This window comes from Eptesicus fuscus, chromosome 4 (genome assembly GCF_027574615.1).
Source record: "Eptesicus fuscus isolate TK198812 chromosome 4, DD_ASM_mEF_20220401, whole genome shotgun sequence".
Lineage (NCBI taxonomy): Eukaryota > Metazoa > Chordata > Mammalia > Chiroptera > Vespertilionidae > Eptesicus > Eptesicus fuscus.
In genome coordinates this window covers 13,744,019-13,764,567 of record NC_072476.1, presented here as the reverse complement: position 1 = coordinate 13,764,567, position 20,549 = coordinate 13,744,019, and the positions used below count along the sequence as shown (strand labels likewise).

The 20,549-nt window shown below is 49.0% G+C and overlaps 1 protein-coding gene and 1 non-coding gene across 5 annotated transcripts in view; one reads left to right on the top strand and one right to left on the bottom strand.

The window, feature by feature from the left end:
* SRL (sarcalumenin) overlaps nucleotides 1–20,549 on the top strand; it is a 54,027-nt gene that overhangs the window by 6,418 nt on the left and 27,060 nt on the right. For 2 of the 4 annotated variants that reach the window (XM_008141647.3, XM_008141646.3), the window contains exon 1: nucleotides 7,267–7,507. The exons of the other annotated variants lie outside the window; for them this stretch is intronic. In XM_008141647.3, coding sequence (XP_008139869.1) covers nucleotides 7,447–7,507 — 61 coding nt within the window. In that variant the 5' untranslated portion in view covers nucleotides 7,267–7,446. Of the gene's footprint in view, nucleotides 1–7,266; nucleotides 7,508–20,549 lie in introns of those variants that run through there. 4 annotated transcript variants of the gene reach the window in all.
* On the bottom strand, nucleotides 2,666–2,829 carry LOC114231627 (U1 spliceosomal RNA). Its single transcript, XR_003617611.2, has one exon. It is a non-coding gene; the product is annotated as a U1 spliceosomal RNA (small nuclear RNA).

Here is a 20,549-nt window from a genome sequence, read left to right as displayed (position 1 = left end):
TCTTTCAGTCCACTGGCCGATGCTCTATCCACTGAGCCAAATTGGCTAGGGCCATTGTAGTTCGTTATTAATAACTAGAGGCCCGGTGCACGAAATTTATGCATGTGAGGGGGGGTGTCCCTCAGCCCAACCTGCACCCTCTCTAATCTGGGACATCCTCTCACAATCCAGGATGGCTGGCTCCCAACCGCTCGCCTGCCTGCCTGCCTGATTGCCCCTAACCACTTCTGCCTGCCAGCCTGATCACCCCCTAACCACACCCTTGCCAGCCTGATTGATGCCTAACTGCTTCCCTGCTGCCCCGATTGCCCCTAACTGCCCTCCCCTGCCTTCCTGGTCACCCCTAACTGTCCTCCCCTGCAGGGCTGGTCACCCCTAACTGCCCTCCCCGGCAGGCCATCTTGTGGCAGTCATCTTGTGTCCTCATGGGGGTGGCCATCTTGTGTGTTGGAGTGATAGTCATTTTGCATATTACCTCTTTATTAGATAGGATTATGTATAACAGCATATTATAAAAATTAAGTTACAAAATTTTTATTAAAACTTTTCTTACTGTTTTATTGGCTGGGCTGCAAAAATATTAATTGTGGACCGCATGTGGCCCATGGGCCGTGAGTTAGACATGCTTGCTGTAGAGTCTCAGTAGCAGAAATCATTTCACTTCTCCTGAGCAGTTGGTTTGTTCTTATTTTAAGGACACTGCGAATTGGCAAGTGATCAAGTTACACACACGTAGGGACTTCCATATGTGGGGCTATTTGCTTTTGTATTAGCCTTGTGAATGGTTCCATTTTGTGTGCCTGCTTTTCTGTGGTTTACTTTTACTGTTACTTCCAATTTTTGCTTACTTGCTGTACTTTATGAGTACTGGGAAGCCACCTTTATGCTTTTGTGGCATGGGGGTAGGTTAAAATAAAAAATGTTCCTTGTATCATGATGTGGGGCTTTTTCGGCAGCAGGGTAGTCACCCCAGTTCTGAGATATTTGAAGGGCCATCTAGTGAAATGGGGGGCCTTCGTGTGACCTTGACCTCCTTAGCAGTTGATTAACTGGCCTCAGACCAGTATGTAAAGCACATGCAAATCCTCCAGCGGCCTCTTAGAGCTGGCTGGCCACATAGTCCTTAGCCTCATATTTTTGATGGCTCTGGCTTCTACCCTGTCCCACCCGAGTCTATCTCACTGCCCCTTCTTTATCCAGCTGCCCCTCTGTGCTTTCCTGGATGCTACTGTCCTGTGTCATTTGTCTTTTTCCTCTTTTTTTGTTTGTTTTTTTGTTGTTAATCTTCACTTGAGGCTATTTTTTAAATTGATTTCTAGAGAGTGGAAGAGTGAGAGGAGGGGTAGGAGAGAGAGAAACATGTATGTGAGAGATACGCAATGATTGGTTGCCTCCCACATGCACTCCCTCCTGGGGCTGGGGAAACTGAGCTCTGTGCCCTTGACCAGGAATCAAACCCACAAGCCTTCAGTCCACTGGCCGATGCTCTAACCACTGAGCCCCTGGCCAGGGCCAGGAGGGTGTCCTTTTCACTTTTCTGCATGCCCTAAAATTCCTGGGCTGGCGTGGGGTTAGCACCATCCCCTGCCTTGTTTCCCTCTCTTATTTTGCCCTGCTGAGTTGCAAGTTTCTTCTGTTGATTGACAAGAGCGCCTGCTGACCTAGAGGAGGGCACAGGACTGGGGGCTGCAGGGCAGGACCAGCCCTAAATCTCATAGCGGTATCAAGGAATGAGTTCCCAAACTGCTCTCCCCTGCACACTCCTGGTGTTAAAAGGAGCTAAGAGTTACAGCTGCAGAGTTTCTTGACTTAGGAGGCCCAAGTCACAGGTGTCCCCTGGTGTAGCCTGTCTCGGTGATCACCCTCAGAATCAAATTAAAGAGGAAACAGGAAAGTGGTTTGGGAAGACTGCACGTGTACCAGAGATTCGTTTGATGCTTGTCTCTCTCACATTGCCTCTTGCTCTGTGAGACATACAGATGATGCTCTGAAAATTCCGGTCGCAAAGAAAATTGATGGAAATTTCATTTGCTTGTGGGTAGATGGACATGTCAGTGGGTCTGGCCAGGCACTTGGGGTTAGTGGGGGGCTGCTTCTTTGAGATTAAGGGAGAGATGGTCTCCATTCACCATGGGATCCTCATGGTGCGTGTCCCTGACTGTGGGAGGCAAGTTGAGGTGGCAGGTGGGGAGATCTGGAGCACTGTGGCTTGTTCTGGACTCCACATTATATTCAAAACAGTGGAGTTGGTGCTTTCTGGTAGTGAGTTCCCTGTCACTGAAGATATTCAAACAGAGGCTGGATATATATCTGTCAGAGTTATTGTGGAGGAGATTCCTGCTGTGGGTGGGAGTTTGGGTCCTTCCATGGTAGGTGACTTTTAATTAGTAAGATAAATGGGAAAATGCTCTCCAAGGATTTACTTCATGCACTGTGTTATTGCTGAGTGTAGAGTGGATCCAGACAGAGGCCTGCATTGTCAGGGTCCCACTTGGTTTCCCCAGCTCCTTGAGGAACTGTTTCAGGCATGGATTAATCTAGCAAGTCACTTGCCAAATGAAGGATCAAACTATAGGAATCATGTGAAGGTGAGGACCCTTAGGCTTAGGGCTCTGGCAACTTTTATGTATGTATGTATGTATGTATGTATGTATGTATGTATGTATTCATGCATGAAAGAACACAGTCCCCCACTACCACAGATTATGCAGTCGAGTTTCCCACATTAGGGGAGCTCGCAGGAGGCAGCACATCCATAGTGCAATGGATAAGCCTTGCCCTGGGAAAACTCTCTTCGTGATCACGGTAGCTCTCCTGGCAGGTAAGTATGGCAGCTTCTGTTTCTTACTGAGCAGAGGAAAGGGGAGGTTTTTGCCCTGGAAGGTGGTGCGATGATGATGTGGGATGAAACATGGGATGAAACCAGTGTGGCGATTTCATAAGCTAAGTGAGGTCTGTTTAAGAACTTATGACATGTGTCCTGCCTGATGTTCCCAGTAGTTAGAGAATTGGCCTGCACACCAAAGGGTCATGGATTTGATTCTTGGTCAAGGGTTGCAGGTGTGATCTTCGGTCCCAGTTGGGGCGCATGTGTGGGGAGGCAACCAATTAATGTCTCTCTCACATTGATGTTTCTCTCTGTCTCTCCCCTTCCCTTCCACTCTCTCTAAACTCAATGGAGAAAATTTCCTCAGGTGAGGATTAACAAAAATATAAAAACAAAAAAGTATTTATGACCTGAGGGTTTATCTTCAGTTGTGTCTACCCTCATTTTTAATCTCTCTTATTTTCCAAACAGTCTTTGTTTATTCTTTAAAAATTATTGTAAAATACATATATATAACATGAAATTTACCATTTTAACAATTTTTAATGTACAATTCAGTGTCATTAGTATATTCACAGTGTTATGCAACCATTACCACTTACATTAATCTTCAGAACTTTTTCATCATTCTTAGTAGAAACTCTACCCGCTAAACAATAACTCCTGTGACCCTTCCCCTCCAGCCCCTGGCAACCTCTGTTCTACTTTCTGTCTCTCTGAATTTGCTTATTCTAGGTACTTCATATAAATCATAATATTTATCTAGTCTAGGCTGAATTGTGTCTCCCCCAAATCCATTTGTTGAAGTCCTAACCCCCAGTACCTCGGAATGTGACTATGCTTGGAGATAGGGTCTTCACAGTGGTACTTAGGTAAAATGAGCTCATATATATGGGTCCTAATCTGATATGACTGGTATCCATATAAGAAGAGGAGATTAGGACACAATACAGACTGAGAGATAAACATATCAGGATATAGTGAGAAGGTGGCCATCTGCAAGCCAAGGAGAGCTGCTCTCCTCAGGAAAAAATAAATATATCCACACCTTGATCTTGGGCTTCCAGCCTTCAGAGCTATGAGAAGATAAATTTCTGTTGTTTAAGCCTACCAATCTGTGGTATTTTGTTATGGCAGCTCGAGCCAGCTAATACCTTGTCCTTTCATAACTGGCTTTTTTTTTTTTTTCCACTTAGCATAACATTTTCAAGGTTCATCCATCTTGTAGCATGTATAAAAATTTCTTTTTTTTATTTTTTAAAGATTAGCATTTTTAAACATTTTTATTTATTTCAGAGAGGAAGGGAGAGGTAGAAAGAGATAGAAACTTCAGTGATGAGAGAGAATCATTGATCGGCTGCCTCCTACATGCCCCATATAGGGGATCAAGCCCACAACCCGGGCATATGCCCTGACTGGGAATTGAACCGTGACTTCCTTGTTCATAGGTCAATGCTCAATCAATGAGCCACACCGGCTAGGCAAAATATTTTTTTAAATGGCGGAATAATACTCCACTGTATGGGTAGACCACATTCAGTTTATCCATTCATTTGCAGGTAGACACTTGGGTTGTGGGTTTTTTCCACCTTTCCAGTATTCTGAATAATGCTGTATTGACCACGAGTGTACAAGGATCTGTTTGAACCCAAACAAGGTATCTTTATTTATTTATTTTTGGAAGTCTATTTAAAAATAAATTGGGAAATCAATGTAACAAACCGAGGCTTATTGAAAATGAAATCAGTAACTATGACTCTGTAGGCCCCATCCTGAGCCAGCACCAAGACCTCTGTTTGCCCTGACCCCTGTTCCTCAAGCCCCCAAAAGGACAAGCATGTGAAGAACCCAGGGTCAACTCTGGCCACTTCCCCACATTGCAACCACCTCCATCCCACCCTCAACTGACACTCCTCTCCCCCGCCCCCCCCCCTCCCGCCGCCAGATCAGCAGGCTGGGTTTAGGCCCAAGAAGGGAACAGAGAGGTTCTCAGGATGGCAGGAAGTCAAGCTATATCCCAACCGGCTCAAAATCACAAGTTAGCAAAGGAAGGCAAAGAGGATACTGGCTTACACACCCCCTCCTTTCCCCCGAGCCACCCCAGACAACAGCCGCACATCCTGATCAGTAACACTGTGATTCTGAGGTGCCAGTGGGGCTCCCAGTGGCTTTAACAGCCCCCAGGAGATTATTGCAGAAGGCTTAGGGCCTAGGGGAGGGGGCAGGCATTTGTCCTGCCACCTGCTCAGTATTAGCCAGATGAGCTGCTCCTCTCAGCTTGTGCTTGGGATGCGTGTGACCCCTCTCCCCTCCAGAATATCCATGGCTGGGAACCAGTCCTCTTGCCAGAGAGAAAGCATATGTTTATACATTTAATTGTTTATGAATGTTCATAGCAGCTGATTGGTAATAGCTGAAACTTGGAAACAACCTAAATGTCTCTCAACAGTTGATAATAGTTTGTGGTACCATAAGTCCTCACTTACCATTGTCAATAGGTTCTGTGACTTTAAGCGAAATGACATAATGAAACCAGTTTTACCATAGGTTATTTGTGTGTGTGTGTGTGTGTGTGTGTGTGTGTGTGTGTGTGTGTGTGAACACTGATTGGCTATTTTATAATATTAAGAAAGTAATTGGGGGGGGGGTTAACAGATCAACCAAAGGACTTGTTTGCATGCATATGAACATAACCAATGGGCACAGACAGTAGGGGGGTGAGGGCATGAGCTGGGGGGTAGGGGCAGCTGGAGAGAGGTCAATGGGGAAAAAAGGAGACTTATGTAATTTTTAATTTTTATTGATTTCTGAGAGAGAGGGAGAGAGAGATAGAAACATCAATGATGAGAGGGAGTCATTGATTGGCTGCCTCCTGCATGTCCCACAGTGGGGATGGAGCCTGAAACCTGGTAAGTGCCCTTGATTGGAATCAAACCCAGGATCCTTCAGTCCACAGGCCCACCCTCTATCCACTGAGCCAAACCGGCTAGAGCTGTAATACTTTAAACCAGTGGTCGCCAACCTTTTGGACCTCATGGACCACCAGTGGTCCGTGGATCACCGGTTGGCGACCGCTGCTTTAAACAATAAATTTAAATTTAAAAAAGTTTAAAAAAAAAGAAGAAAAGAAATTGAGAGGCCCTAGCCCATGGCAGGGAGCAGGCTAGAAACCATGGGCAACATTTTTCTTTCAGACTCGGGACCTTATTTGGGCTGGAATATTGAAGGAGAAGCCCTCTGGTTTGACATATAACGCCTTTCCCCCGCTGAGGGTGCCAGCTTCCGAAGGCCCTGCTTGAGATATGGCAGAGCCAAAGCTCCCACCCCAGCACACCTTCCACCACTTGGATCGGATTAGAGTACCACAGGCTAATTGATATAAACAAGAGTGACGTTCCTATGGCACCTCATCAACATTGTAAAGGAACAACGTTGAACAAAACGACATTATTTGAGGGTGTGCTGTATACCCACACAATGGGATACTACTCAGAATAAAAGGGAATGGACTGTTAATATATGCTACAACATGAATAAAGCTCAACATAATTTTGCTGAGTGAAAGAAGTCAGATAAAAAGGAATCATATGGGCATGATTCCATTTATATAAAAATCTAGGAAATGCCAACTAATGGCAGTGACTGCAGGTCAGTGGTTGCCTGGGAAGGGATAAAGGGAGGGAATGTGAAGGGACAAAAGGAAAATTGGAGAGTGAGGAATCCGTTCGTTATTTTGATGGTATCCAATTAGACGTCAGTAAAGCTGTTTCAGAGGTGAAGTACACAGTAGATACCTAATCGATTCTTGTTCCTTTCCAAGGTGCTGACTGCTACCCTCACAGTGACACCCTCCCCAGACAGACAAGCCAGTGTCTGCTTTCCCTCGGCTTTATAGAACTGGCTCTCGGGCTGTCACATGCCCTTAGGAAAATTGCATCAAACAGCACATCGAGGAGGCGACAGCAGGCTTTGGAACCCCTGCGCCACTGGAAATGGATCTCTGTCCCTCCACCCTCTGACTTACATCACATCATCAGATGCGTCTCTTAGCTCCCCCTGCCATCGGCATTCTCTCTCCAGAGGTCGGGGAAGGTTAAACTCCTAGCCATTAACCTCAAAGGTTGGACATTGAGGGTTTTCCTTAACTATTAGGGCTTTACTCTCCTGACCTTTGGGGAGGGGCTGAAATGTATGTCTGTGGTTCTCAAATAGGGTTCTTGTTGCTTGGCCCTACAAACTCCCTCCTTCAGAAAACAGACATGTCAAGGTCATTGACTTGCTTCAGACTTTGGATCAAGTTAGTGCAAATACTGGGAAGACTCGGATCCCAGACCTAACTCAAGGGCCGTCCCACTTTTCTCCCTGCTGCTCCCCGCCTGTGGCCCACATCATATGACCTCAGGGCTGCTGAGGGAGAGACAAGGCCCTGCCTCCTGGGGCCTGGCAGCTGGCACAGCAGTGGCAGAGCAAGCCTCCTCTCAGCCTCGCAGGGTCGGTGCTGCTTCCCCATCACGCCCGCCCAGTTGCCCTAGTGACTGTGTGACCCTTCTCCCCCGCCCTCGCTGCCACCAGCCCTATAAATAGAGGCGAAGAGCAGCTGGGCTCTCTTGGCAGTCACCATGAGGGCGCTGGTTCTGCTCTGCTGCTTTGTGGCGTCGCTCCTGCTCCCAGGACAAGCAGGTATGACCCCACCCCTGTGAGCCAGGCCAGACTTCAACTCTGTGCTGCGGGGGGCTTGGGCAGTAGTTGGAGAATGAGGCCTCTGTGATTCCTGGGGCTGATGGCTGGTCTCATCTTGTCCCCATTCTCTTCTCCCCTGGGGTCCAGGAGAAAGAAGTGGGTGGTGGAGAGAGCCTGATAACATTCCGGGGGTTCTCAGAGAGGCCAGAGGAAGTAGAAGCAGTGAACTGAGAGGTACAGGAGGGGTGAGCCTGAGTCAGGGGCCAGAGAGGTCTGGCCAGTAGATGCTGGGGAAGAGGACCTTGAAATTCAAGACTAGAGGAGCCTCCTAATGAGACAAAATAAACCTATCTTAGAGCGGAAGGTGCCCCTGGAGGTGACTGAGTTGACCCTCTCCCCTGGTGGAGATCTGGCAGGCCTGGCTTTGCATGACTGAGGACAGGACCATGCTGGGCAGAGTTGGGGTTTGTCTGAGGAGCAGTGGGATAGAGTGAGGGTCAGTTCGGGATATGATTGGAGATAGAGTTGGGGATTAGGTTGGAAACTGAATTGGACAGAGGAACAGGACTGTTCTGGAGTAGAACTAGGCTTGGCTGGAGCTTTGTTAGAAGTGGCTGGGGGCCTGTGTGCCATGGTTTTCCTTTGACATCTCAGCACTGTGAGGCAGAAGCGGCTCTGGTTACAGCACGGGGGTTATTTATAGGTGTGGAGGGGATACCAGAGCATTTTGCCACCTCTCCGTTCCCAAGATTCCTGGGGCTAGGTTCCCCCTGGAGATGCTTCAGGGTGCTCTGGGGACCCCCCAGGAATCCGGGGCTCCACTTTGTCTTTTGATGACTGCAGTCTTCATCCACATGAGGGATGTGGGGGCCAGAGCCCTAGCCTTTCTGATCTTTGAGGTTCTGATTTTTGAGGGCCCAGTCTCAATCAGGAGAGCAGGTGGCCGGGGCAGCAGAAGCCATTATCTTGCAAGTTAGAGGCCAATGTAGGGGGCTCCAGCTTCTCATGTGCTGCTGGGCCCTGCCCTTGTCTGCCCTTGAGTTAATTTGGGCTCCGTGGGGCTGCAGTGGCTGGAGTGTCGAGGATTCCAAGCGGCTGTCAGGTGGCTAAGTATGGAAACAGCCGCGTAATTGGATCCTGAGCCCCGAGCCACTGCCACCCTCTCCTTTTCAAAACCCCTCCCCTGCTCCGCCCAGCCCCAGCTGCCACCTCTTCTTCCACACAACAGTCCCGGGAACTTTTAGCCTTTTAGGGACATCCTTTATCTTTTCTCCCAACAAGGGGTCTGGACATCTGGAATGTTCCACAGGCCTCTCAGGGGGAATCTTGGAGTAGGGAAAGGAGGCAGTCAGGTGCTTTGTGCAAAGATCCTCTCTCTGCATGCTCCTTCCTTCCTGGACTCTGAGGTGTGCCCTGGCCTGGCTTCTAGGGAGGGGTTGTCCACAGTGGGCAAGGTTCCCTCCCTCCTCACCCTGCTCACACTTGGGCTGTGGGTTCTTACCCATGTGGATTGGATCACTACTTCAGTTGTAGGTTGCATACCCCAAAAGATGGCTTCCTTCTACACCCACTGGGAGGTTCCAAACATGAGGGTGGCTTCCCTCCACACCCATAATGACAATTTTTCCTACTGGTTGATTCTCTCCCAGAATTGTGCCACCCTGCCCACAGGCCGCAGCTTAGCTCCTGGACTTCCCACCTCACCACTGGGCCCTCATTTCCATGCCCATGTTGTTTGCTCCTCTCTGGGTGGCAGGTGTTCTCTCCAACCTCCCATTCCTGTCTCCTGGGGGAACCCTACAGAGTCCTCACGTTGCTCCCATGGCCCTCTGGGCCGGGGCAATGGCTCCACAGTCTCCTTTCCTCATCTCTTCGTGGGGAACCAAGTGCCCTTCAGATATCAGGACATTGATGGAGCCACCAGACCCCTGACCCCAGTCCTTTATGACCATCAGGGACCTCTTTGTCTTGGGGACAGGCTTGCTCAAGGACATGGGAAGGCAACCTTGAATCGATTTACTCTGTCTCCTCATTTTCTAGGTAAGGGAGCAAAAGCCAGAGGAATGAAGAGATGTGTTCAAGATTAGACAGTGAGTGAGTGACAGGTGCACCCAGCCTAGGGCCAGTCGCACCCTATCTGGGAGTTCCCGCCCTTTCTTGGCCTCCCAGAACGCCTCTGCCTGTCTGGCGCGTGAGGGTGGTGGAGAGGCTTCCCTCAGGATGCAGGACAAGAATGATGCCATTGGTCCTTTGACTTCCTGGAGGGTGGGGTGGGATGGGGGTGCTGGATTTAAGCCCTTGGCATTTGTTAGGCCGAATATGGGACATCTTTGCTTCCTGCTGCCTCCTGGAAGCAGAGAGAGATTGGGGACAGGTGGAGCAGTTTTCTGACTTTGTGCATCCCTTGTCCTCCAGCCCAGTCCTGGTTGCAGATGTGCACATCTGCTCTGGTCCCCACCCTAAAATCCCAGGGGTCAGAGGTTGGTGCATGCTGGGGCTGACCCAACCCTCCATGAGAGATGAGGGTGTACGGTACCACCAGGAAGTATGCCCTCCCAAGACCCCCTCCTCACCCACCTCAGGCTGGTTATTTCTGGTAAGAGGCCCATTTACCTTTCCTCAACAGAGCCATGCAGCAGCAGCTATGACCCACTGTGGGGAGGTCTGCTGAGAGAGTCATGAGCTCGGGCATCCTGGGGAAAGAGCAGACCCCAAAGACTTTCCAGTCCCCTACAAGCTGTGTCCCCAGTGGGCTCTCTGTTCCTAACTCAGTGCAACTTGATGAGCCTCTAGGGAGCATCTGGTCCACCACTTCCCTCACTGAGTCTGCGAAGTGCTAGTCTGGGATTTGCTAATGGATGCATCCTCCCAGATGTGGACGCCTTGCTGGGTGGCCTGTGAAATGGCATTTTGGAAATGCTGATTTTGCCCCATGTCTGGATGTGACACTGAGGGTCACACAGCCTGTTTGTGACAGGGCCAGATCTGGAATTCAGGTTTCCTCACTTGCTGTCCAGTGTTTTTGGCCACTTGTGCCGTCAGAAGGAGGTCCCAGTTGCATCCACCTGGCTGTTTAGTGCTCACTGAGGTGCAGTGGGCTGGGACAGAGCTAGTCCCTATGGATATAGGAAGAAGACGGCTGTTCCTCCTCTGACCCCGTCTGAGGGGCTGAGGACAGGGCCTAGTACTGTGCCTCCTGGCCTGGAATAAGGGTGGTGACTGGGGGCATAGGAAGGGGTGGGGCCTGCCACTGTGGGATGCTGAGCTTACCCCTCTATCTTAGGCCCCTTCTTTGCTCCAAATCCAAATCCAGCCCGACTGATGACACAACCCCTTCATTTAAATATTGTTGGAGTATTAAAAGCCCATTCATTCAAACACCTTGCCACATTTCATCATTCATTTATCCCAGATTTATTATGTACCTTCTATTTTTTAGGTGTACTGGGGGAATTCAGATAGGACTTGGAGAGCTTACCATTCACTAGGGAAAACAGGGTGTCTTCTGCCTTAGGCCTGTACATGGGAAAAATCAGACACGTAGAGGTGTCATAGGGAGGAACAGGTGAATTGAGGTGGGATTCAGGGGAGCGGGGAGGTTATTTTTAACTGAGTGGATCAGGAAATGTTTTATAGATGAGGGGGCATTTGAGCTGGATCTTGAAGATAGATTCAGACATGAAAAGATGGAAGGAAGAGAATTCCATGTAAGGGAACAGAGTGAGCAAACTCCTGGAGTCAGGAGAGAATGGAGCTCTGAACCAGGAAAGGATAAGGGCAAGCAGAGCGAAGTGGGGGGTCATGGGAAATCTCCCTGGAAGTCTAGGTTTGGGCCAAAGTGTGAAGGACCTTGAGTGTTGGGCTGAGGACCAGGACTTTGCCCTGTGGGCGGTGGATGACCACTGAGGGCTTTGGAAGAATCTATCTGGCAGTTGTTTGTAGGGAGGACTAGAACAAGGGGAGACTGATTAGATAGCCATGTCAGAAATGCATGAAGTATGAAGGTGTGAGCTCAGGCGAGAGAGCGGGAGTGGAGAGGAGGGGCAGACCCAACAGAGCTGGGACAGAATCACTGCTCAACCTGGGAGCTGGGTGGGAAGGAGCCCTTGTGGGTTGAGTGCAGGTCATATGATCTCGCCAGAAAAGGAAACCTGGAACATAAGAGAAAAGAACAGATTTTAAAAGTTCAGTTTGGGTCATTTTGAATTTCAGGTGCCAGTTGGAGATATTTAGTTAGAAAGGTGGGGTTGGACTGAGGAGAGAAATCGGGCCCAGGGATCCAGAAATGAGATTTGTTTGGGTAAAGATTAAGGTGAGGCTGTGAGACTGCCGAGGGAGCTGTAGATTTGGGGAGTGGGAAGAGAAAGAAGATAAATGGACTTCAGGAAGAGACAGGGACCTGGAAGCCAAGGGAAAGGATGCTTCCTAGGTGCTGAGGAGGAGGCGATGGCTTTGACATGCAGGAGGCCACTGACAGATTATGGGGTGCCATGTGTGTTTAACATATATAATGATTTTTAAATTGCTTTTTAGAGAGAGAGGAATGGAGAGGGATAGAGAAAGAGAGAAACATCAATGTAAGAGCGAAATATTGATTGGCTGCCTCCTGCGCACCCCCTACTGGGGATTGAGCCTGCAACCTGGGCATGTGCCTGACAGAGAATCAAACTGGCAACCTTTTGGTGTACAGGATGATGCCCAACCAACTGGCCAGGGCAGGGGCCACGTCTGTTTAGTGAGGACGTGGAGGAGGCAGCATATTCAGAAGGTGAGACTTTTAACATTGAGTTTGGGAGGAATAGAGAACAGTAAGAATGAGTTTGGATGGGTGAGTTTATGGAGGTAGAGAATTTTATTTTTAATACTAGCAAAGACCAAGTGTGTTTGTGGGCCAATGGGGAAGGGTGAGGAAGTGACCAAGACACCAGATGCTTGAGGAGGGTGGATGAGGTCTGAAGGAGATCTTCGGGGACACATGGCACAGCACTGTGGAGCCCTCAGAGGGGTACCACACATTTGAGGTGAACTCAATAGGCTTGGTACCAGCCAGGGATCTGACCTAGTAAGGATCCTGGTCTACACTGGGGATTGCTACAAAGGGCCTGGAGGGCCACAGAAGGGAGGGAACTAGACTGATCTTCCCAAGAACTCTGTGGGGTGGAAAGGGAGCCAGTTGCTCTGATTTGTTAGGTACTGAATGCAGGGCCAGGATCAGAGCCTGGTTCCCATGCTGGAGAAACGCTGGGCAGAGTCTGAAAGACCGAGGCCTGGAGGTGAAGTCGGTGAGTCAGCAGTTTAGTCACAGTGAATGTTAGTCTTGCTGTTGGTGAGCCTGCCCCTCAAGCTAGGTGCTGCAGAGAAGACGACAGAAGGCATCTCAGGCATTCATTCAGCAAATGTCCACTGGGTCTACAATGGGTAAGGGACTGGGTTTGGACTCCGTCAGGATTAGTGACTTCAGTGGAAGTTGGCGTGAAGGCAAGTGGCCCGAGTTTCCCGGGTGATGACCTCGGTTCTCCTTCCTTGTGGAATGGAAACTGCCCAGGCTCAGGTTCCCTCTGAGGTCTTTTCCTGGCTGTGAGGCCTCCCCGCAAACTACCCCCCCCCCCCACCGGCCCCATGGCCCATTGGAGTGGCTCATTTTGGGATGGGACTGAACGAGAGGAGCAAGTTGTGTTGATGAGCTGGCTTGTGTTCTCTCACCACCTGCTCTGGGGATTCAGGCCCCTCAAAGACTGCTCACCTGCCTTCTGGACTTGAAAGCTAGAAGTCTGTCTTCAGACTCCTGCATTAGCCCTGTTGGGTCCTTCTCTCCCTCTTGGTGATTCCCTTCTCTTCTCCCACACTGGCCCTGCTCTGTCCCCCCTCCTAAGACATGCCATCAGCAAAGGCCCTGAAATTCATTCTAATGAGGGCCAATGGCTCAACACTTAGACTGTCACTTTCCCAAATTACTTTTTTTAATTTTTAAGATACGAAGGGTTGTTATAAAAATATATTTATATTGATTTCAGAGAAGAAAGGTGAGGGAGAGAGAAACATCAATGATGAGAGAATCATTGATTGGCTGCCTCCTGCATCCACAGGCCGACACTCCATCCACTGAGCAAAACTGGCTAGGGCTACTTTTTGTTTTAAAGGAGTCAGAAGATTTTAGCTCAAAGAATACATATCTAAGGTGGAATGTCCCATTACTTTGATGGGCAAGATCTTACCAAAAGTTCCTAATGACAGCATTGAGGCAATAAATAGTCCACTCCATCTGAGCACAGAGGGGCTTAACTGTGGAGTGGGGCTTTCTCTATCTGTCCTGAAAGAGTGAGTAAGAGAATGAATGAACTGGAGCCATGGTGGGCACAGCTATAGGCCTGCAAACTGGACTTGCCCAGTGCTCTGGACGCCCCAAACCTCTCTTCTAACCCTCTGCTAACCCCCATCCCTGGAGTCCTCAGCAGGAGGCAAAGGGGGGCAGCGTAATTTGGCAGATGGGATGGGTCAGATTTTTGGAGACATTTTCCTGGTCTGCGTCGCCCGCCTGTGCTATCGTCTTTCTCTGGGATCAGGAAGTTCTGTCGTATTATTGGTTTCATACTTCTCTAGCCCCAAAGGTGGGTTTTTGCTCAGAATCAAGGTCCCAGTTACCCCTCTGCTCAAGAGACATGCCTGTGCTTGTCTCTTCTTTGTCTTCCCTCACGTAGGTCTCCGGAGCAGGAGCAGCCTTTGGGGATCTGCCCAGCCTCAGGGTGAGGGCTCGGGTGGCAGAATTGACACTTGCCTTTAAATTCCCCAGCTATTAGGAATTCAGCTATACACACCCTCATGGGGCCGATAGCAGCCTCCTCTTCCCCAGCCTCCAGCTCTTCCCTAGCTGGAGTAAATGTGCCCAGGTGGTGCATGTGCCCAGAGGCCTGATTTTGAAGAAGACCATGAGACTGTGGTGCTGGTGTCAGCTCCCATCTGGCCATCCCAGGAGCCTGTTCCCCCTGGGATTATGTCATTGGGACCACCCGGAAGCATAGGTGCCACGGCTTCATCCAGCTCCAAATCCCGGGACCCAGAGGGATTTCAGGTGGGATGTTGGCCCAGGTGGGACAGGCTCCCTACGCTCATTGCAAGGGTGTTAAGGGATGATAAGAGGCTTTTTCCTCTCACTCTTGGGTGCCCCCTCCCCACAGGTTCTTGTCTTTCACAACCTCGAGAGCCCTTGGTCCTCTAGTCCTCTGTCAGTTCAAGAGTGCCAAAGGGCACAAGAATGAGTGTGGGCTGGAAGGAGGGCTCAGCACAGAGTCCTGGAGAAGTGGGAGATGTGGCTGTCCCTTGGGAGCCCACCCTGCGTTGGGGAACCAGGATGGGGTCATGATTGGGGTGGGGGCAATATATGATCAGCAGGAGGCAACACAGATTGGGACGCTGCAGGATTTTAGAGGAGAAGAGTGGGTTGGTTAATCCCACGAGGTGGGTGCTAGAAAGAGGAAGGAAAAATGAGATGAGGGACCCTCTCTGAAAGGCCCAGCTCTTCAGCCTGAGGCCACATTGTGCCCATGGTGAGGTCCTGGCCAGCCACACTGTGAGGTAGGAATGGGCTGTGTCTTTGCATCCAGGAGCTGACCTTCTATTTGGGGAGATGACACACGCTGAAAAAAAATGTAACTAACACCCCAGCAGCTCTGGTTGGAGTTCAGAGGAGGGTTGGAAGGTCAGCCTTGTGGAAGGGCAGGGTTCCCTCTGGACTGGGTGGAAGGGGATGACCACCGGCCTGTCAGCTCCAAGAGGACAGGGGCTGTGTGTTCGTTTAATTCACTTACTGCTGCGTCACCAACACTTAGCACGCGCTCAGCTCATTGAAGGATCTTAACCATGTGGATGAATGAGTAGATGATTTGTGCAGGCAGAGCTGGAAGAGCAACTGAAATGGTCATCAAAGCCAGGAGTGGGGAAGCTCAGAGCATTGCACTGGCAGGGACAGGATGAGACCAGCTCTGGCTAGAATGTGGGGCTCCTGTTCAGGGGAGATCAAACTACCCTGATGGGTTGGGGCCCTTTGCAAAACGTTTTGAATGCGGAGCCAAGGAGTTCTCTCCCTGGTTCTGTCCTAAAGACCTCAGCATACCTAGCCTGTTCCCCTTGTGGCTACCCCCCACCCCCTTCTCCTCCCTCCTAGATATTTTTGGATCCTTCTAGAGGAGGGACTATATTCTGAGCTCAAACAGGTGCAGGCAAAGTCTGGCCTGGAGTCCTGGGCTGAAGGAAGTGGGTTGTGCTGGGAGTTCAGTCCAGAACATGCCAGGGGAGAGCCCTGGGGTTTGGGAGCCCCCTCCCATTGTCACCTGGTCACTGCCAAAACGGCAGCCCCTAATCCTCCTCCAAGTGGCCATTCTGTTGTCAGCTCTGTTGTCTCCCATAGGATTTTCCCTAGATGACAATAGGTAAAGACTTGACAAAGCTGTTGCTTTGGAAACTGTCTCGGATGTGCATCTGATTCCACAGCTGCCTTCCCTGGGCACCTGTATCCACCAGAGAGGCTTCTAGCCACTTTGGTGGTTACTTGTTTTCTTTTCCTTGCATTTTCTCCTACCCTTTATTCCAGATGTTAGGTTGTAGAAGATCACATTTGTCTATCTATCCCAGGAGGTCAAGACACCAGGAGTGCTCCCTGCGATCTAGGGAGGCATCTGGACAATTAGGGAAGGGTCACAGTGCTCACCATGGCCTGGGGGAGCCCATCCTGGCCTCAGGTGCCCAGCAGAGTGAGCTTGGATGCAAGTTGTGACAGGTGGTGAATCCACCTCTTTCTCCTGTCTTTTCCTGCCTCAGTTTCCTTTCTGAATTGGTGGTTAGGCTGCAGAGCCCCTTACTGGAGGCTGCCCGGCAGGAGCAGAGCAGCTAGCAGGAGTGGGTTGGCAGGCATACTGGGACTCAAGAACAGAGCAAGCTGGCTTTGTCATATTTGCCACCAAGCCCCTTACCATCTTTGCACCTGTTTGTTCACCTCTAAAATTGGATAATAATACTTTGTCCTATTTACAGTATGGGGTTGTTATGTGACTAAGATAAGCAAATGGCTATGAGATGCTTAAAATGTTTTCTGATATCAGATACTTTTTAAGGTTAAAAGGACTATGACAGTAATTACAGGCTATCACTGCTGTCAGTACTGCTGTGGCTTGACAACTGCCACCAGTTTCCTCAAATATCATGAAATATGAACAACTGGGGGAATCTATCTACATAGCTGCGCCTTCTCAGGACTGTTAAATCCTCGGGTTTCTCTGTCCTCAAGGAGCTTACAAACCAGGAGGGGAGACAGTCGCCGCTCATAATATGAGGAGGGAACCATATAAGGCAGGTGTAATCAGGGGCTAAAAATAAGTAGCCTAAGAGTGCAGAGAAACGGGGAGCAGCTGGGGCAAGATGGGGCCTCCGCTAGTGAAAGCACCACCTGCTTAGTGTGAGGTGGATCGGGAAGATTTTGTAGGGCTGGCTTAGGCATTACTTTCTATATCATTTTTCTTGGCTCTGCCATAACAAATAACCACAAGCCAGGGGACTTTAAACAACAGTGATTTATCCTCTCACAGTCTGGAGGCTGGAAGTCTGAAATTAAGGTGTTGGAAGGGTCACGTTCCCTTTGAAGGCTCCAGAGGAAGAGACTTCTCACCTCTTCCAGCGTCTGAGAGATCCTGGCAGTCCTGGGCTTGTAGATGTATCTCTATAATCTCTGTCCTCATGTCACCTCTTCTCTGTGTGTCTGTGTGTCCTCTCCTCTTCTCATAAGGACACCAGTCATTGGACTTAGGGCCCACCCTAACTCAGTATGACTTCATTTTAACTAAGTACATCTGCACAGAACCTATCTCCAAGTAAAGCTACATTCTGAGGTTCTGGGTGTCCACGAACCAGGTATCTGATAAAAAAAAATGTGTGTGGGGGACACACTTCATCCATGATAGTTCCTTAGCCTTGGACCCAGATTGCTGAGCAGTTGCTGGCTCTGAGTATATAGCTCTCGTGTCTCTCCTGGGTGATAGTCTTCTACTGGGCACAGATGGCACCTGTTTCCTTGGTCAGCTCTGGCCCCATGGTCCATGCGATTGCCCCAGCAGCTAATTTGGAGTTCTGCTGATACACCCAGAGCAAGTGTGTTGAATGAATGGATGGACAGCTGGCTGGGGGCAGGGAATTCCAGGAGCAGCCACCTAGTCTAGTGGTGAGGCTGGGGAGGACAGTGGGAAGAAGTTTCCAGCTCCCTGTTGGGTGTGCTCAGGTGCAGATCGAGTTGGAGTTAGCACATCCTGAGGGCAAGGGTGTTTGGTTCCTGGCTGGTTGTGTGATGGAGAGAACCCAGAAACTCAGGCCTGGTGTGCTATGCAACCTTGGCCCCAGCTCTCCCACATGCGCCCTACCCACCCAGCTCCAGCACACAGTGGGAGGGTCTGCAGGGCACAGGTACCCCCTAATGCTCTGCAGAAGCCGCTTGGAAGAACTTCCAAGTGACTCCTCTGCCAAGTCTGTGAGAGGGTTCACATCTTAGCATTGCTGCCTTTCTCTGCTCTCCTCTCTCAAAGCAGGAGCCCCCAACTGGAAGGGCACGTATCTGGGTCTCTTCATGGCAGAATTAGGGGTCCCCAACCTGGAGTCTGAGTGTTGAGGCAGCTGTGGAAGCTGGTGGCTGCGGCTTTGTTGCACACTCTGGTTTGTCCCAGTTCTAGAGGGGAACAGCGTGTCCAGGGGCTTCTAGCCTTTCCAGAAATGCTCATCAGCGAATCCAGTCTGTACTCTTTGGCCTGGTGTGCACTCACTCTCCTAAGTCCGGCATGTCCCACCCTCCCGATTGCAGCCATTGTTCCCTGCATACACTTGGCTTGGCTCCTGCAGCCTCTGACCCCCAATGTCCTACATCCTCCCCAGGAGACCCTGGTTCCACATCCTTGAGACTCTGCTCTTTGCTGCCAGGAGTGCTCTCTTCAGGCTGCTCCCTCCCCCCTCCAATTAGATGCTACTCTCTTTAAGGAGAAGATCTTAAATGCAGGAATCCAGTTCATGATTATCACAGCAACCTTCTGAGCTGGTGGGGCAGTTACTTCCAACCCTCTGATGACATCACAAAGAAATAGGCCTGAGCAGGTTAAGTGACTTGGCCCAGGATCCTGAATCCTGGTCCTGAATCTCTTCTCTCCTGGAAAGAACTTTGCCATTAAGTTGAGAGAAGTCCTCATATTTGCCATCATTATCCATCCAGCCATCTATCCAATGGTTGTTCTGGATGCTGGGATACAAAAATCCCTGATGGATAGGAAACCAAATAAGTAAGTTGTATAATTTATTAGATAGTTATAGGTGCAATGGAGAAAAAGACTAGGGAAGGGAGATGGGGTAGGCTTGTTGGAAGACAGCATCACCAGGTGGCTGGGGAAGGCCTGGCAGAGAAGGATTTGGAGAGAGCAAAGAATTAAAGATACTTTGTGTGTATGTGTGTGTTTAGCAGCTTTATTGAGATATAATTCACATACCATATAATTCATCCTTTTAAATTTAATAAGATTTAGAATATTGAATACTGTACAATTCAATAATTTTTTTTAATATTTATTTTTATTGATTTTAGAGAGGAAGGGAGAGGGGAGAGAGAGATAGAAACATCAATGATGAGAGAGAATCATTGATCGGCTGCCTCCTGCACGCCCCCCACTGGGGATCGAGCTCGCAACCCTAGGCATGTGCCCTTGGCCGGAATCGAACCCGGGACCCTTCAGTCCACAAGCCGACGCTCTATCCACTGAGCCAAACTGGCTAGGGCCAATTCAATAATTTTTATTGTATTCACAAATATGTGCAATTATCAGCAAAGTCAATTTTAGAACATTTTCATCATTTCAAAAAAGCAACTCTGTACTCACTTAGCAGTCACTCCCCATCCCCCTCATTCCCACCCTCTGGCCCCTGGCAACCACTAATCTCTATAGATTTGCCTGTTTTGGACATTTCATACAAATGGAATCATCAATATGTGGCCTTTGTGACTAGCTTCTTTCACTTAACATAATGTCTTCCAGATTCATTCATGTTGTAGTATCAGAACTCCATTCCTTTTTATGGCTGAATAATGTTCCATTGTACCACATTTTGTTTATCCATTCATCCCTTCATGGACAATTGCATTGTCTCCATCTTTGTGTGAGTGGTGTTTCTGGGAACATCAGTGTACATGTTCTTATGTGAGATATGTTTTGGGGAGATTTTATCTATTTTCAATTTTTATTGATTTCAGAGAGGGAGAGAGAGATTGAAACTAATGATGATTAGACTAATGATGATTAGATTGACTAATGATGATTCTCTCTCCTCATTAGCCAATGATGAGAGAGAATCATTGATTGGCTTAAGCTCACAACCTGGGCTTGTGCCCCAACCAGGAATCCAAACCTGACCTCCTGGTTCATGGGTCAACACTCAACCACTGAGCCACGCCAGCTGGCTGGGGAGATTTTATCTTTTTTAAAAAAGATTTTTATTTTATTTTATTGATTTTTTACAGAGAGAAGGGAGAGGGATAGACAGTTAGAAACATTGATGAGAGAGAACCATCAATCAGCTGCCTTCTGCATACTCCCTATTGGGGATGTGCCCACAACTGAGGTACATGCCCTTGACCAGGAATCAAACCTGGGACCCTTCAAGTCCGCAGGCCAACGCTCTATCCACTGAGCCAAACCAATTAGGGCAGGAGATATTATCTTAACATTAGAAATACCTTATACTTTTTTAGGACTGTATGATTTCAGAATCCCATCACATGTCATCTGAACATCCCACTATGTAGCACGTAGTAAGTACTCCATCAATAGCAATGACACGAAGGCACAATAAACCTGGAGGTGGGCAGGGAGGGTATTTTTCTTACCTCTCTTTTTAAAAAATATATTTTTATTGATTTCAGAGAGGAATGGAGAAGAAGAGAGAGATAGAAACATCAATGATGAGAGAAAGTCATTGGTTGGCTGCTTCCTGCATGCCCCCAACTGGGCACTGAGCCCACAGTCCA